The sequence below is a fragment of the Ambystoma mexicanum genome, chromosome 13 (genome assembly GCF_040938575.1).
Source record: "Ambystoma mexicanum isolate Mex_15411 chromosome 13, UKY_AmexF1_1, whole genome shotgun sequence".
Taxonomy (NCBI): domain Eukaryota; kingdom Metazoa; phylum Chordata; class Amphibia; order Caudata; family Ambystomatidae; genus Ambystoma; species Ambystoma mexicanum.
Genome location: NC_090938.1, coordinates 788,652,004 through 788,670,342, shown reverse-complemented (window position 1 = coordinate 788,670,342; position 18,339 = coordinate 788,652,004). Strand labels below are relative to the sequence as shown.

General features: G+C 44.4%; 1 protein-coding gene across 3 annotated transcripts in view; it reads left to right on the top strand.

Annotated features, from left to right (window-relative positions):
- The window catches only part of LOC138521974 (decapping and exoribonuclease protein-like), a 203,387-nt gene that overhangs the window by 168,614 nt on the left and 16,434 nt on the right, over positions 1-18,339 (top strand). For all 3 annotated transcript variants that reach the window (XM_069635167.1, XM_069635165.1, XM_069635166.1), the window contains exon 6: positions 14,490-14,507. In XM_069635167.1, coding sequence (XP_069491268.1) covers positions 14,490-14,507 — 18 coding nt within the window. The remainder of the gene's footprint in view (positions 1-14,489; positions 14,508-18,339) is intronic.

Below are 18,339 nucleotides of genomic sequence, written 5' to 3'. Positions count from 1 at the left end.
CCGGCTATTGGACGGTAATTGGAAAGAGCTTTATGGTCTAATGTTGGTTTTTGAGCAGTGGTGTGAGAAATAATTTCTTTAGGTCTTGGGGAATGCAGCCCTGATATAGTGAGGCATTAACCATTGTTTGTATAGATACGTTAATTGCAGTAGCATGCTGTTTGGCCAGATAGGCTGGAATCGTATCATATCCTAAATTGGTAGGTTTAAATTTCCCGAAAAGGCCAATGATTTCCTTACTCCCAACGGGAGAAAAGGTGAATTTAGGGCATGGCTTGGGCAGATGTAAAGAGTCAGTTGTCCCTGCACTGGCGTTAATGTCAATAGGACAGGCATTCATGCTATGTGTGATGGTTTTAATCGTTTCCTGGCCATCGTAAATGATGCTGATAACCTTGAGTTAATGCCGCCAGGATACTAACATTCGTAATAGCAAGAAACAATGCTTTAGGTCTATTTTCAGCTAGTTCAATTTGTATTTGCAAGGATGAGGATTTGGCGAGCATGATCTCTTGTTTATAAATCTCCAAATCTAGTTTAACTGCCAGACGGTTAGTTTCATCTCTAGATTTCAGCCACGTTTTTTCCTTTTTCCTATATTGTCATTTCAGGCTTTTCAAATTTTGATCATACCACTGGTTATTGTTCCTTCTATTTTTTTTAATGATTTTTAGAGGTGCGATGCGATTGCAATTATTTTGCAGGCATGACATCCTTTTGAAGCAGTATTCAGTGCAGTCAGTGGTGGATTGCATATGAGATAGATCCTGCAAAAGGTCAGTGCTAGAGACCCAGTCAAGATCCCTGTTGCGACAGCGCAGTTGCTCCTTAATGGGGGTGTTTTGTAACTGAGATCGAGGAAGACTTGATAGTTGAAAATGTACCATGAAGGGTTCTGACCAACTCATGGGAGTTTTTGCAAGTTCGCCTAAACTCGAGCCTCGATAGATCACGGGGTCCAGGCAATGCCCCTCGCCCCATGTGTGTACGTAAGTTTGAAAGAAGATGAAGATCGTGAATCTGTAAACCATCAAATAGATGTTTACAGTCAGCTTCTTCCGGATCATTGTACCAGATGTTTAAGTCGCCCAAAATAATCAGATTTCCATACTGAAGGGCCTCTAGTCCCAGGTAGGCCTCTAGGGCATCTATAAACAAAAAGGCCGAACCAGGGGGTCTATAGCAAAGTAGTAGATGGCGAGCCTCATTGAGGGATGGATGGTAAATCCAGGCTAGAATCTGAGATGTAGCGTCCCAGTGAGAGGAATGGAAATTGGTAACTTCTAACAAGGATTTAGTCAAGATGGCCACCCGCCCCCTCTTTGATTAACTCTGTTATGCCATTTCATGTGATAAGAGTCTGGTACTAGCAAATGGAAATAGGCTGTACAATTATCTGTGAACCAGTATTCCGTTATTAAATGTTTGTCAAGTTTCAGAGAAGATATGGTTTCATTTAATTTCGTTAAATTAGATCATTTTCAAGATTGCCAATCAGAGATGATGTGCTCTATTGCATCACAAAATTCAGTTTGAGAAATCACAGTAGGGTTCCAACATACATTCAACATCAAAGAGGACTGTATTGTTGGATAGACCAAAGTATTCCATAACAGCTCAATTGCTTGTTTAAATGCATTAGGCTGTGCAAATGTTGAAGCTTGAACATCCAAATCATTATGAATCCCTATTAATATCCCTGAAGAAGGGCGGCCTGTTGCACCCTTAAGCGCTAGTGAAAGCACAAATGAGAAACCATCTACAATAGTTGCTTTTTGTAACCTTGATTCCTGGAAAAAGAAAATATCACCCGCACATAAATCAACACAGTCTTTTTGGAAAAGGTGAGCAAAGCCTCTGCAGTTCCATGAAATAATTCAAATTGCTTTGCTCAGTGGCTCAGTTGTTTGTTATTGTGGCAACGAGGCCGAACTTGAATGGTGGGATAGCCAACTCCAATTTTCAGTTTCTTCCCCGTTCAATAAATGTACAGCAATGTTGGCAATTTGCCTCCTCATACCACTGTCTCTAAAGCATTTCATCTGTAATGTAAGAACAAACATAGAGCAGCCGTTAGATTGCTTTGGCTCAGGGTCTGCTATAACTTGCAAGGGCACTTTTTTTAGGAATGAATTACGAGAGGTCATAGCCCCTTGTTCGAATATGATCTACTGCTGCAAGACCCTCTTCCATGACCAATTTGGATACAAAACGAAGGATCACTGTATCCAGACAGAAATCATTCCAAAATTCTACATAGGGTATATCCTGCGAGCTGAGAGAGCAAAGCGATGGAATACTCCTCAATATCCACATGACATTCGCTCTGTTCAAAATGATAGGCTCTTGCTCTATCAGATGTTTCTCCAGGATTAAACAATGCATACTGCAAAGGGGTTTACTCTTCCCCTTTTGCGTTCCAGATTCCAAGTTCTGGAGTGTCAGTGGCCTTATCTCTTCTCTCGCCATAAAAGGAATTGACAAGGTCCTTGCAAGTCGCTGAGTAGCAAGAGCTGGCTTGCCTACTAGAGGATTACTGGGATTAAAATTCCCAATAGAAGTTGGTTTCTCGTCAATAACATTATCGTCCGGCAGACCCAACTCCTCTTGGTCTACAGGTGGCAAATGTCTCATGTCATTTCCACAATGGCCTCTTGATGTGTCTGTATTCGTTAGTCACACCTTTTGTGTCTATCTTGTTCTCCTCGGATAGAAGATGAAGTAATTAGTAGGAACATCGTCCACCTCTGGAGCTGCTAGATCCACAGCTGGCACTGAAACCATTGATCTTTGCACATATCTCTACCCTCTTCACTCACTCCAGGGGCCATTGCAGGCAATTGGGGATTTGTTTCCCAGTCTCTTTTTCCTTCATCATCACCCAGAATTAGTGACTTTTCTCCACAAGGAGGCGATTTCGACCCCACCGGGACATCGGGTACTTTCATGCAATTAGCAGGGTTGGCTTTTTGTCCAACGATAAAACCCTCACTAAAGGCTAACTTAGCATTTGAATGAAAACTCCTTGATCGCTCTTCGTGAAGCGAAGTGTTTGTGTTATTGTACAATTTGACAAAAGAGGACAGTACCAGATTTAGAGCTGATATTGTTGTTGCTCCCAAGGAAGGGGAGTTGTTGGTCTGCAGACTTGCTTCAGAGTCATTCAAGACAAATGATAAAGGTACATCAGGCAAAGTGTTCCGGCCACAATATCTGGTTGTGATTGTTGATCAGAAAAGGCAACAGATTCCATCGAATCAATCACTCCTATGTTATCTACCAAAAGAGGAGGAGGGAGAGGAAGGGAAAGAACCTCATTTGGTATCTCATTTAAAACCTCATTGACAGATACCAGAGGGCCAACGGATGAGGATGATTAGGCACATTGGCTAGATTTATATTTGCACTTGTAGTCTTCTCAATCCCCTGCACTGGATCAATCTTCTCACATTGATCGATAAGCTCTGCATCAGTAATCTTCTTAAGAATGCCCATGCTTGCAGATAATAAAGCATGGACCGGGTCATACAACTAGTTTCCCGCATCATCAACAACATTGGTCTTATTGCCAAAGAAGCCTGCATTTTTGTGTGAGCCGCCTGAACTGTGGGTTCAAATTTAATTCGGTGTATTAGTGGGGAATTTGGAGTAGAAGCAAACATCCAAGCGACTTTGCTGTCATCAGTAAGCGTAAACAAAGTTGGAACAGTCTCTGTGTCGCTCTCGAGATTCGTTCCTTGGGGTGCTACTTCAAGTTCAGTGAGTTCAGGGCTATCATTTGTTTCCTGGTTTTTTGTTTTGGGAGCATTCATTAAAACAGTCAACACAGGCAGCCCCTTGCTAAATAGACATATTTGCGAAGAAAAAAAGTTCAAGAATATCCTGCCATCAGAAAGGAGCTAGAAAGCTCACCAACACCTTCTCCACCAGTATCTGCCGAAAACTGCTCAGACTCAGCAGTCGCTTTGCACGCTTCGCGCGGGCTGGGGGTTTTAAACCCATGTGCTGCACTGAAGCTCCTCCGGGCTGCAACTCACTCCGTCACCAAGACAATCTGCCGCAGAGACACATTAGTTCACTTTTTAAGTCATGAATGTAATAGCTGGTCACACTTAAATAAAGTAGAAACAGGTTCCTAATCTTATCTATGGAGGTTTGAGGAAAAAGCATTGAGTGGTAATTTTCTGTTGTAAATTACATATTGCGCTGTAAAGTACAGGTGAGAAAACACTGCTTGGTACCCCTGCTGGACACTCTATTCCAGTGCTGTCTTGTGCAAAGCTGTCACTAAAGGCTGTGCTGATTTCTCATCAAGGGTCAACTCGGTTCTTCTTGGAGCACAGTCTTCATTAATGTACATTCCGGCCGGCGTTGCTGCCATCCAGTGTTTGCTTCCCCATTCCCTGTCTGTCTATGCCAGGCTGGCATTACCCTATTTTGTTAAGAACTCAGGTAGGGGATTGCTGGTAACCCATATATCACGTTCCTCACCACCATCATCGCCTCCAGCGTGTATTATGCACAAACATAAGACAGGTTCATTTAGTTCAACATCGAAGCGGTGCATTCATGAGTCATATACACATGCTGCACCCAGTGATATTTGTGTGCAAACTCGGTCCCCGGTGCTGTCTCCATCTCTCAGTGTCTCTCTCTTACTTTCCCTCACTGGGGAAGAGGTAGGTTATGAAGCGCTCAGTCTGTTTTCTCCCGCTAGCTCTTTGTGCAGTCTGGTGCATGCTCTCTCTCTCTCTGCCAGTGTACTCTAGTTTACTCCCTCTCTTTCCCTGTGTCTCTTTCACCCCTCTTCCTCTCTTTCTCTAACTTCCCACGCTGCCTACTCACCTTCCCCCCTCTATCTCTGGGGTGTTGCGAGGTCTGGAAAAGATCTGGGGCTACACTAATGCCGGGACTGTCGGGACTCAGGGCTAGCTAGCCTTTTCGTTGTAACCCCCTGAGCTTCTATCTGCAGCTACACCCAAAAGACCCAGGGCTACAGCCCCCTCAGCACCCCCCCTAGCAACATCGCTGCAGTGCATGTGCCTCCTTCCCTGTCAGTGTGGTGTCCAGCAGTGGGTAAGAGCAACCCCCCTCTCCCTCTCATTGCAGTCTGGTAAGCACTTTCTCTTGCAGTGTGCTGTTCTCTCTCCCACTCTCTCTCTACTGCATCTCCCGCCTTACCTCTTTCCTTCCGGCCTCCCTACTCCTCTAACGCTATTCCTAAACCCCCCTGAGAGACAAATTGGTGCATTCAACTAGCCACGGCAAGCCCAATACAAGTCATAGAACTCTTAGACCACTGGTGGGCCATTTCCCTTGTGGAAACTGCCAGGCCTGTAAATACACTAAGAACATTTCCAATTTCAAAATTCAGGAGAAAATATGGGACATACGTTTCTTATCTAATTGTAAAACAGCTAATGCAATCTATTGCATCCAATGTCCATGTGGACTGAGATATGTGGGTCAGACCACAAGACCAGTTCACATAAGGATCAATGAACATCGATCTAGGATTAAATGCAAGAACTACCAAGCGCCAATGGTGTCTCACTAAGTTGCCTTTGCCCATACCCCTGATGATATTCAATGGTGGGTGTTGGATATTGTGAAAAATAGTTCCAACCCAAAGAGAGCATTGAATGACAAAGAATCCAGATGGATCCATCGTCTGCGAACCCTTCACAAACAGAGAGGACTCAACGAAGAAATTCTCTCCCACCAATTCCTATATTGACCTTGGGCCCCTTTAAAATCTAGCCTTTTTATGCTGGGAGTTAGCTCGGACTCTAGCTCCGTTACACCACACCGACTCAGGGTCCAGTCACTATTTCTCTAGTTCACTGTCTAGAGGCTCCGGAACTTTATCTGTTTCAACGTGGCCACTCTAGCGCCGTCTCAAGCTTCATTGACCAGATGGCCTATTGGCCGCATTACTGAAGCACACCAGATTGGCTGACTGACATTTATTCAAATGTCTAGCATGTTTCCCTGATTGTTAGAGGCTATTTGCCATTTTTATTTAACCCTCTTCCTGTTCTAGTTCTACTTCTACTATGCAGGCATTGGCAGAGACTACCCCTTTCAGCCCTGTTGAGCTATTAGTCAGCTCATGAACTGCATTGACCCCACAGGGCAATAACTATCATGACACTAGGCCAGGTCTATTTTAAGTGATATTCCCTATCTTTTGCTCTGCAATACGACTGCTCAGCGCAAAGAGTAGCCTCTGAGGTACATTAGCTTCATTATATCTAGGCATACATAACATGGTTTACATCCTTAATAGCCCTAGATGCCAATTACACCTCCATTTGAATTATTGGTCCACTCGAATTTAGAGGATGAATTTCTTGTAGGGTGTAATTCCCTCTTTCGGCCACCACGACAAGAATGGCGCACTTCCTCAAACATGGATTGTGCTACCAGTCTTGAATCACGGCAGTAACGTGGACATCCAGCCGCACGTTACACAACTCTATGATCCTTAACAAACACCATTCAAAATACAGCGCACCCCACTTGACATGGGTTGCGCTACCGATTCCGGGCTGTGATAACTACATGGACACTTTGGAGGATTTTAGGAGACTAGAGGAAGATACATACATTGGGGTTTGATTTTTGTCTTTTTTTAGGCATGAGGAGTGTGCACATACTACATTTGGTATATTGCACTCTGGTGTCTTCCAGTGAGTCAACACCACAATATTTCAATTCGGGACTGCTGGGATTTGGTTCCAGCAATTCTCTCACTACCCGATTTGAGGTAAAGTATCCCTCTTGGAATTGGGTGTATTACTCAGGCTTGTTGTTCTTCTATCATCCAACTTTCCTAGCTCCTTAGGTCCTATTTTACCCAGGCAATTTTGTCTCCATAGGGGAGTTGTCTCTCTGCCGAATCTCTGATGTGGCCTCTCTTTACAATTAATTATCTACATATTTATTCACTCTTCTTTGAATTATGGGCCACACACTCTTCTACTCACCTTGAGCACGATTCTTTAGAGAATGGCGCTTTACGATACACTGGTTTTGGGTGTCTATTCTTGCTCATCCTTTCTATTCTCAGCCGTCGCATTGACTATTTGTTCACATTTTGTCACTTTTTAGTTATTCATTTGTAATAACCTTGGGATGGGAATTGGAATGTTTTTAGTCATCTTCCGGCCATCATTGGGTGGCTTTTTACCTCTAAATCCCCCTCCTTTTTGTTTCTTTCCCTAGGGGTTAATTTCTTACACATTTGGCCTTTGGTCCTGAGGAAGGCGTTTTCTGTTTAGATCTTAACGCCGAAACGTATTTGACCACACCTGACTGACCTCTTTCAGCCTACAGCGGTGGTTTCTGTGCCTATACTAGTCAGGCCAGACCCTATATACATAGACCTGAGCAGCACTGTAAGAAGCGGTTGGCAAGTGTGAATATACGAACTAAGTTGACACTAGCCATTTACCCTTAAACCCTACAAGGAACAATAATTGGATTCTTTCCTTTTTGGGCACCCTTGGAATGTACATTTGTGGACTTCTATAACTAAAATTAGGGTGGTAACTGAGTAACCTCATAATATCTTTTTGACATAGGAGAAGAATTTAATTCCTGTGATACTCAGAGCTTTTGTTCAAATGGAAAGTTCTTCCCTTTCATTTGTTTGTTTCTTTTAACTTTTCAGCTTCTTTTGCTTTTATTTCATTTGTTCTCAATTATTATTGCTTTCTATGGTGCATGATTCATTCAGATGCTGTCGATTTGACTGTAATATGTTATGTATCTAAAGTTGAGCCCGTTCTAAGAAAAAAAATGTTGTAAAATGTTACTGAGGCTCATGTACAAAAGATTGTTTTACGTTTTCTATTAAATAACGAGAAATATTTTTTTGTCTATGGTTAGATTTCACATCTAGTTAAGTGATAAAATGAAAGCAATTACCTTTTGATAACATTGATTACATTATTACATGCATGCAAGATGTTAATGTATATAGATAGAGAATATCAGGACACCATCTGGAATTAAGGAGTAACATACCCAGACAGTAGTGATCCCTTTTTGTAATAATTTTGTGAAAAACTTGCCAGGATATTATCTGTAATTAAGGAGTAGTATATTCAGACAGTAGTTATCCCTTCTGTAATAGTTTTGTGCAGAAATTGCCTGTGTTTCGAGGTCAGAGAAAACGAGGTGAGCAAAGGTAATAGGTATACCGCATCACTGTTACTTTATAACATGTGGGGACATAATCTGTTGGACAAAAACCCCCCTTTGTCCGTTTCTGTCCCTCCTCACCCTACCTCCGTTCTCCCTCTCTCGGTCACCATTTGATTTTCATTGTTCATTTATAGCGCGCTTAATACCAGCCAGTGGTTTCTAAGTGCCGGTCCGCACCTACACCCCCAAACTCCAGGGGTGTCCCGGCATGACGAACCGATGACCGCCACCCCTACCACAGTGATCCCAGCTCACGGCGAACACAGCGGGGTCATCCCGCCTCCAACATCCTCCAGTTTACAGGCCCGTGAGTGCCCGTTCCACACTCCAGCATCCTCCAGTCTCCAGGCCTACCATGGGCATTAAAAAAAAAAAAAACTGAATACAAAGTTAATTCATTAATCTCAAGGGGACGGGACACACACCATTTCATTTCTCACCACATCCGGGACTCCTGCATCCCATATAACCAGTACTGCTCCATAGTGGGAGCCAACCAGAGCTTGCACCACTCCTCCACGGACTCCAGCCAGGACTCCAGCTTCCTAGACAGTAGTTCTATGCCACCTAAATGGAACAGAACCATGAGGCCGTGGGGCACGCCCTACTGACACTCGCTTCCAGAACATCATTCCTACACAAACCGCTACCATTCGAACTCCAACCACAACAGGACAGAGGGACTTGCTGGGAAGAATGGCTCGAAGATTTGGGGGATTTCATAAAAGCCAGTGGAGATGACAAATGACCAGCCCTACTCGACATCTTCACGAACCTGGTGGGAAAGGAAATCAAGCCAATGCTCAAAACATCGCTGGAGCAGGACATGACATCACATGAACTGACGGTCGCAGCACTAAATAGAAACCCGCCACTCAACCCAATTGAGATTACGAAATATATGCATTCAGTCAGTGCCAGCAGCCCCCACAAGGCACAATAGATATGTTTGTCATCAGGCTGCAAAACAAGGTGACATACTGCCAATTTGCACATTTTTTTAATGAAGAAGCCGTCTGCCTGCGGATCATAGATCGGTGCACATCGTTCTCTTTCTGCACTTACTAATAAAAGCACTTCTATTAGATGAAATAATAGAGCTGGCAAGGATATACGAACATGTGGATGTGAAAGCAGCGGCGATCGAAGCACCAAAGAAAGGAGAAACCATAGCAGCTGTTGAACTCGGATGACGCCCACTGGTACAACAACTGACAGCCAGGCCACCGATGTCGAGACTACAAACCTCCACGACGTGCTACAGATGTAACCTTGCATTCCCTCACAGAGGCCCCTGTCTAGCCATCAGGCAGCAATGCTCCAACTGTGGGAGGGGCAACCGCTTCAGATCTGTGTGCAGAGAAGTTATCCCTTTTCCGGAAACTCGACAACCCCAGGCCCCTCAATATGCCATACAAGGAGCCCCGAGCCAACGCGTGAATATTGCTGGCCCTCTCCAAAGAGTCATCAGGGCACTTGAATACAGGCAAATTGCAGGTGATAAGGTTCAAGAAGGGACGGATGAATACTACTCACGTTAATATGTGTGCCTTCTCAGTGAAGAGGTGGAAAATGATTGTTCTGCTCAAAATAAGAATACAGTTCCAACACTTCCTTCTGGACACAGGAGCCACGGTCAACATTATGGATGACAGTGAATATACATGCATAATGACAACATGGCACTTGAGAAATCCACAGCAGAGGTATTCCAGCTGGGAACCACATGTCTTTCCCGTCACAGAGGGAATGACCTTTCTGGCCACACTGGTGGTCCTGGGAAGCCCCCACGTGGTTTAATGCCTTCACAGCTATAAAACGGTGAAAGCATTGAACCTAACCAACATCTACTATGAGGCTTTGGAGGTGGTGCTGTTCGATGGCCATCATTCCTGTGTCCAAGCACCAACCTAGTCAAGAAATTCCCAAATATATTCAAAGATACAAGTGTCAAATTACACATCAACAAAGAAATCACACCAGTCCCTCAACACCTACGCCGAATAGGGTTCCATCTACAACAAAAGGTTTCTGAAGAAATATGTTTATTACTCCAGGATGACATTACCGAGAGGGCTGAAGGCCCGATTCCATGGGTGTCCCCCCTACCTTCATTTCCAAAGACAATGGGCAGATTCGATTGTGCGTGGACACGCACATTCCCAATGTTGCTATCCAGAGAGAGAGAGAGAGAGAGAGAGAGAGAGACCCGGGGCCAAACATTGAGGATATGTTTGTCAAATTAAACAAGGAGGTGCAATTTGCAAAGCTTGGCCTAAATCAGGGATACCAGCTGGTCCTACATCCTTCATTCCAACCGATCCTTGCTTTCTCCACGTAGGACGGTCTTTACAGATATAAACAATTGAATTTTGGCATATTGTCAGCGGGCAAGATATTCCTGGAAACCATCAGACACCTTCTACTGCCAGTTAAAACTATATCCTTGTTTTCGGGATCGCACAAGAAGAACATGATCAGACACTCATGAGAGTATGCGTTATCCTGCAAGAGGCAGGCCTGATGCTTAACGAAAACAAATGCGAAATCAACAAACACGATTTAAGGTTCTTTGGTCAAATTTTCTTGGACAAAAGGAGGGACCCCGACCCGGAGAAAATCCAGGGACTCAACTCTCTGCCTCCTCCGAGCACAGTGAGTGACGTCAGCTCCTTTCTGGGGATGGCGGGCTACTGTGCACAATATATATGCCACCATGAAAGACAGTACATTCCTCTGGAGCCAACCGTGCCAAGATGCGTTCACCAAGGTCCAAAAAGCTCTTACAGTGGCTAGAGACCCGGCATATTTCGACACAGGGTAGCACGCAAAAATAACAGTGGACCCCAGGCCAGTAGGGTTAGGTGCCATGCTGGCACAGAGTGAATCTAAAGAGGCAGCTGTGAGACACGTTGTCGCATATGCAAGCAGATCAGTATCGGACACCAAAGCAGCATACTCCCAGGCCAAAAAAGAAAGTCTGGAGGCTTTTTGGACATGCAAACACTTCTGCCACTTTGCGATTGGCAGACGTTCGCTGGCTATTACCATGCTGGCATTCAGTAAGGAATCGGAAGGTAATCCAAACATCTGTCTTGCTGTAATCATGAAGTAAGAAATCAAGTGGAGAAACTACAAGAAGTTCCTACTGCGACATCTAGAAACCAATAGACATAGACAGCAGGTGGAACGTTTAGCAAAGATACACAAGGAGCTGGCAGTCACACACCAAGGTAGCTACTGAGAGGAACAGATTAGTGGCACCGATGAGCTTAGGGCCCTTTAGTAACGTGCATGCAATGCATGGGTTCGCAGAATAACTCTGAGTCCAAATAACAGAACCAACTCAGGAAGATGGCAAAGTACTGTTTTATTATCAATGATCTAAAACAGGGAGTTACAACGGACCTTCGCTCAAATTCTCTCAGCGATCTTTTAACAAAACATAGACTTTATACTAAAAATATGTAAGAGGTGATGTCACACTACGTGGCAAATAATGAAACCCTACTAGGGATTGTGATAGGCTTAAAGGGAACATCTAAGTATACATTACATAGGAACTAGGATTGTTATTGGCTGCCCACTGTCAGGTGGACAATATATGCCTACCTCTAAAACATCTCATCTTAAAATCATTAAGTACACGGTTTTCAATTGGTCTTCAAACTATAAGGTCCTTCATTATACGGACTTCTACAATTGATTGGCACGCTTGTGCCATGTCTGGAACATTCGGTTCAGTTAAGCACGCAAGCCCAGACCCAGGTGCAAAGAGGTGGGCCTGACTCTGTCTCTCCACCCAATTAGCCCAACATCTCCCATCACCCAAGCCTTCTGCCATGAAGATTGTCTTTGGACTTGGCCTTGCACTTCCTGGTCTCTGGGAATACATGGAAGTGCAAACACTCACTATAGTTGTTCTAGGACTTCAAGTTTGACATTATTTTTATCCTTGGCTCACATGACAGGAGACTACGATTTGGCCCATTTTTGCAGGTTTTTAATGTCTTAAATTAATAAAACTTGTCACTCTTGGTGTTCTTTCCCTGCACCTTAACAAGAGAGACGATTCATCCTTCGCACGTTCACTCCTTTCAAGAATAGATAGCCGACATTGACTGCTTCAGTTCTGCTTCAGTTCTGATACCAGGCCAAAAAGCCTCGCTATGCAGCTCCAGGATTTCAGCTTATTCTTGCTGCAACACAATTCTCCCTTTCTTCTTCATGGGTCCTGGCTTACTAAAATGTATGATACCGATGTCCAGCTTCTAAACAGTGGTGGCTTTGCCTGCATTCTATTCACTACATATAGCCAGCTTCTATGATGACTTAGTCTACCTTGCGTTTCAACGTCTGTACAATTATTGAACGGTTGATTCTCTGCAGCACTTCGTGCACGTGTAATCTTCCTTTTCGTATTTAAAGTTCACTCGATTACTTACTTCGTCATTATTTTCTATAGGATCCATGCATCCTCTTCAGCCAATATCTCGGGACGTCACACATGTCTCTTGTGACATTACTAGCTTCTCTCTTTGCTCCATTTCATATTCCTTCAGGGAGTTCCTACCTCAGATTATCATCTCTTCAGGGATGCATTCCATAGCGTTGTCTTAATGGGTATCTTCTTTCGAATATACGCTGCAGTATTGGCACAACTGCTGGTGTCAAACGCGGCACGATCTTAGACTTCCCCCATATAGGAGGCAGGGGGCGGGATTTCCTGCAGAGGCATGTAACTGCTCCTCTACACCAGTGTTGCTGAGGAAAGTGCTGTTACATATAGCCCATGAGGGACACCGAGGCATAGCAAACACCAAGAGGCTGCTGCGCAACCAAGTGGGGTTTTCACAGATGGATGAGATGGTGGAACAAAAGGTGCAACAATGTGTAGCGTGCCAGTGTGCAGCGGATTCTCCACTCCCATTGACATTCACACAAATCCCAGAGGATCCATGGACGAGGGTGGCCCTGCATCTCTATTGACCCCTGTCCGAAAGGCAGATAACTCTTAGTGGTGATAGATGAGTACTCGCGATACCCACTGATTAAAAACTCACCATCAACGGCATTCTCCCATGTAGCCAGAATACTGGATGAAATGTTCATTCAATGGAGCAGCCTAAAGACCGTAAAACCTGACAATGGTCCACCATTCAATGGACATGACTTTCAGGGTTTCGCCGCTCACATGGGGTTCCGGCACCAGAAGGTAACGCGGTTGTGGCCAGAAGTAAACGGCATGGCAGAACGGTTCATGTCATCTGTCAGAAGAGCACTACAATAAGCTGCCATCGAAAAAACACTAAACCAACACGCTTTGTGCTGCATGCTACAACACTACCTAAACACCCCCCATGAAGCCACGGACACCCCCCATGAAATCACGGACACCCCCCATGAAGCCACGGACACCCCCCATGAAGTCCTGATCAAGTACCAGCCAAGAACACGCCTGACTCGATTGAAAAGGGCGCTGACAGCACAGAGGATGAGCTATGGAGAAGAGGCATAGAAAGAAGTAGTGGAACTATGTTTCCTACTGGCCTGCATGCACCACTCCCCACAAACCCCATCACCACGCACAATACAAACCCCAGAAAACATGCTTGTGCAGTTTAGGGGAACGCTCACTGCAGTGCACTGAAAGTGAAAGTTTCAACTTCTTCCTACACTTTTATTTTAAAACGAAACCATTCCGGAACGGTTTCTTTTTTTCTTAATTAAAAGAAGTAGAGGAGCACCGCTCCCGACCGCTCCGGCCCACTTCGAGCACTGGAAACAACAGATAAAAGAACGGACTGATGAGAAGAGAGGAACAAAATCCAGAGGCAAAAACACATCAAGAGACCACACCCACTGGATGAAGAAATCTGACCTAACAACATGCGTGGGGAGATGTGTCCTCACAAGAGCAGGGTCGCTTTAAAAGGGGGAGGGGAGATAGGCAACGGAGGCGCAGGGGAAAAGAGGAGGAAGGGGAGGAGCGAAAGGGAGAAAGGGATTCGGGAGTATGATGAATAAAAACCTTTTACTTTCCTGTGGTTCCCTTCCCGTATTCATTCTTTGCAGAGTGGCGGTCCTGTCATAAAACAGTGCATCTCAGTTCTCATTTTGATTATTGCTTCAGAATTGTTAATGTATCTCCTGTTTTGGCTGATTGTGTTCATCTTGTGAAATGTTAATGTTAATGACTTCTCTGTTAATGGCCCTCTCCCAGGGTGCTGTTCCACCTGACATGTGTAATGCAGTATTTGTTTTCCTTTTGTTTTCAGACTGTATCCAGATCCTGGGTAAGACCCTTTAGATGTTTATATGTTATCTCAAGACTGTTCAAGATACACACACAAGACACACGCACACACACACACACACACACACACCACAAACACAAGACACACACAAAGGCAACGCACACACAACACACGCAAACAAAACACATACAACACACACACCACAAACAACACCCACTAGACACACCACACACAACAACCCACACTCCTTATTAGCATGCAAAACGACAAGTGTGGCGGGCATCAGCTGAACAAGGCCATGCTTGTGGTGTTTATCATGCGGTTCCCAGCAAGCCCTGGTAAGTGACAGAGTCATGGTCAGGGGGTCCTGGAGAGGGAGTTGTAGGATTCTGGGGGCCAAGGAAAGCAACCCCAGAGGTGGTATTCAGGAATCCCCCCCCCCCCCGCCCTGAGTCCATGCAGCCTTCTCCTGGGCAGCATTCAGAGAACCCCAACATTCTAGAGTGCCTGCATTCTGGAGTCCTGGGTAGACTGGGTACAAGGACCCCCCGGCCCCCAAGATGTGAGTGTGATTTAGATAATGAAGGTGTACACGAGATTATGAAAGTTTGCAACATTGTCTACTTTGCTGTGTCTGCTTATTATTTGTATGTTAATAAAATCCGCTTTTGTTTACTATGCAACGATTTTAGATCCCTGGGGCGGGCGTGTGGTTTGGGGGTAAACTCTAGTGTTTCCCTCTGGGCACTGTCTTGTCTAGTCACTACCCTGCAGCGTGTTATGGGATCCGGACACTGAGGTTATGTTACTGAACGTGTAGAGCGCTTTATTGTCAAAAATGGCCTCCTGGCACTAGATGTCTTAGGAAGACATGGGCCTTCATTACCAGCGGCCTACTGGAAACCTCAGTTTACCGTTTCCGCCATCTGATATGCCGGTGATACCAGGATGTTATGGGCAGTGGAGTAATGGTAAGTCCCCATTCCTGGGGAGCCCCATAGAACTCCATGGGAATGGGAACACTGAAGCTAACGGTGGCGGTGCTTCCGTGAATTATCTGCCGGCAGGGGCATAAGCCTGCCGGTAGTTCACAGCCCCTATGGCACACTCGGAGTGAGTCGGTCCAGAAAAGTTGCCGGTCACCTTGATTCCGGACCGGCTCACTTGTAATGCGGGCCATGGAGCCTTGCCGATGGATGAGAATGCCAGGACTTAGGTCCCACCTCGATAAAGCCTTCTCAAGGCAGCACCACATGTGCATCATGTGAGTCAGGCACAGAAACAGTGGCTTGTGATGTACTCGCACTGCACACAAAAACCCCAGAAAATACACAACTTCTGGGCTGGCAAAAGTTACACACAAATAAAAATAAAAAGCCTAAGTTGTGCAGTCAGGTCCCATGGTAAGAGGCATCAAGTGCAGTGTGGAGTGAGTGCGTAGGTGAAGGTAGTCTTAGTGTTATTGCATACACAAAGACACCACACTAATTGTATTGAATTGTACTTATCATTTGTATAGCTCCTTTTTACCATTATTATAGTCTCAATGCGCTGTTAATGGGAACACCCTCAGAGGACTGAGGTCCTGGGGCATGATTATGATGCGTGTGTGCATTTGGCCAAAAAAGGCTTAGCAGGGCTGGCCGGGCTACAGTAGTGAAGCAACCCATGTGTTCAGGCATGTGGATGGCATGTGGAAAGGTGCTGAGAGGAGTCAGGAGATGGCGCGAATGCTAGCGACTCGCAATGTAGTAGACCGCTCGCTTTGACATCCGTGCAGAGCCTGCTGATGCAGGTTCAAATCCCGGCAGGGCCAAACTCCGCCTGCAGCCAATGGTGTATATAAAGGGTTGGGCACTACACTTTGATTCAACTTGCGCAGCACTGGGGTAATTCTGATGTGGTCACAGGAGGAGGAGGTGTTGCCCACACCTTGTGTATTGACTTGAGGGTAGTTGAGCCTGGATAGGCTGCGCTCCAATAAATGCTATTCAGATTCTGGCTTTCAGTGGGTTTGGTGATATTTATTCAGATGATATAGGTGGTCAGCCGACACGTGTTTCGACCTCTCAGAGTCTTTATCAAGGCTAAATTGGTGGGTTCTCGAGGCCATATGGTGCTTCTTTATAGGTTATACATACGTTTGGTTTCCAAAAGACTGCTGACAAAAATATTATTTTGCCCAATTGGTGAAATAAATTCAATTAGTTTTTGTGTTGAGTATCGTTAGATATCTCTGTTATGTTAGTGCCTTTACAGTTAAAGTGAACAGTCAGGCGAAATGGAGGAGAGGAAAGAGAAAATCTTAACATTTTTTATTTCATGGTGACAAAAAGAGTGAAAAAGGAAAACTTTTGTTAAAAAAATATAATACAAATAATTTGAAAGCAGTAGGCTGCTGATGAAAGTTCAAAACAAAACTGAGTGTAGGACAGTAAAATCCCCCCAAAAAGAGTTATTGTAGTTTAAGAAAGAAGTTTCTCTAAAGCAACCTGTATAAGCAAAAACATTACATATTTGGACAACACAAGACAATAGAACAAAAAAAGCAGTTTGTAAAATTGTTTTTACAGATTGAATATTCAAAGTCTCAATTGCTAAATCAGGTTTGCCAGAATATTCAAAGCTTCAATTACTAAATCAGGTTTGCCAGAATATTCAAAGCTTCAATTACTAAATCAGGTTTGCCTACGTGGAAGACAACAATTAGTAGTTGGCTCCGGGGTCGAAAGATACTGTATTTCAAGTTCATCAAAAACAAGATGGTTTTTCTTGGCTGTTGACCTCTGTTATGTTTCTGCGAGACCACCTGTGGGGCTTGAATTTCAAAAATATGCCTCCCTCGGGCCCGTTTTTTTAGGGGGACAATCCCTGTGAGGGAGGCAAACACAGAAAGAAAAGAAAAAGTTTTTACAGAGATTGCGTACTGGCTGTATTTAACTGCAAAGGTTGATGTTCTAAATTTAGTGTAAGCATGAACGTTGACTACTAGGTTCAGAACTCCTGAAGACACAGAGGATTCTTACCACATTAGTTGGCAAAGAAAAAGCAGGGGCAGTTTATCCCAAGACAAAGACCTGTCGTTACTGGCATATGTGGTCCAGCAATTTGAATAAGCATTGCACGTGTTTATTGGAAAAGAGTCAAATCTTCACCTTGCATTAGTCTGGATATTCTAAATGCAAAAAAATAAATAAATAACAAAATAATCATTACATTAAGCACTTAAGTTATCTAAACTATTGAGAATGATTATAGATTATTGAGCCTGAAAAAAGATAGTTTACCGTTTGTTTCCCAACATCAAGGATGCAGCTGTGTTGGTTCAGCCTGAATGAATTTGGTTGAAGCATGATTTAGATTGCTTTTGTGACGTTAGTTTGAATTTTTGGAAATCCGAATCGATTTAATGACAAATGTAGGTCAAAGGACAGAATCCTGAACAATAATGGAGGAAAAATGGCTTAGGGATCATGATGGCTTAACCGTGCTGCTACATGTAAGCAGACATGGACTAAAACATATAGCATGGGTTGGCTGGGGTAGATACAATAGGATTTGTAGTCCTAAACGTGGTTAAAAGAAACCATTATTATGCCGTTCTAATGCTTTAAGAAAACCCCTCGCAAAAAAAGGGGGGGAAGCAGGGGATAAGGACGCCAATGATCTCAATATTGGGGCACGATCTCCTTGTTGGCAATCTGCCTGAAAGCTAGAGAAAGAGTATACTTGTGCATGGGTCGATGCTCACCCTTTTGTGAATAATCATGGTAGCTCGGGCTGTGCAGCAATCAGGCAGCTTGCACCAAAGCTCTGACGGAGCGTCTGGAAGTGCCTACTTTCTGGTGTGACGTGGCCTCCTTACAATTGG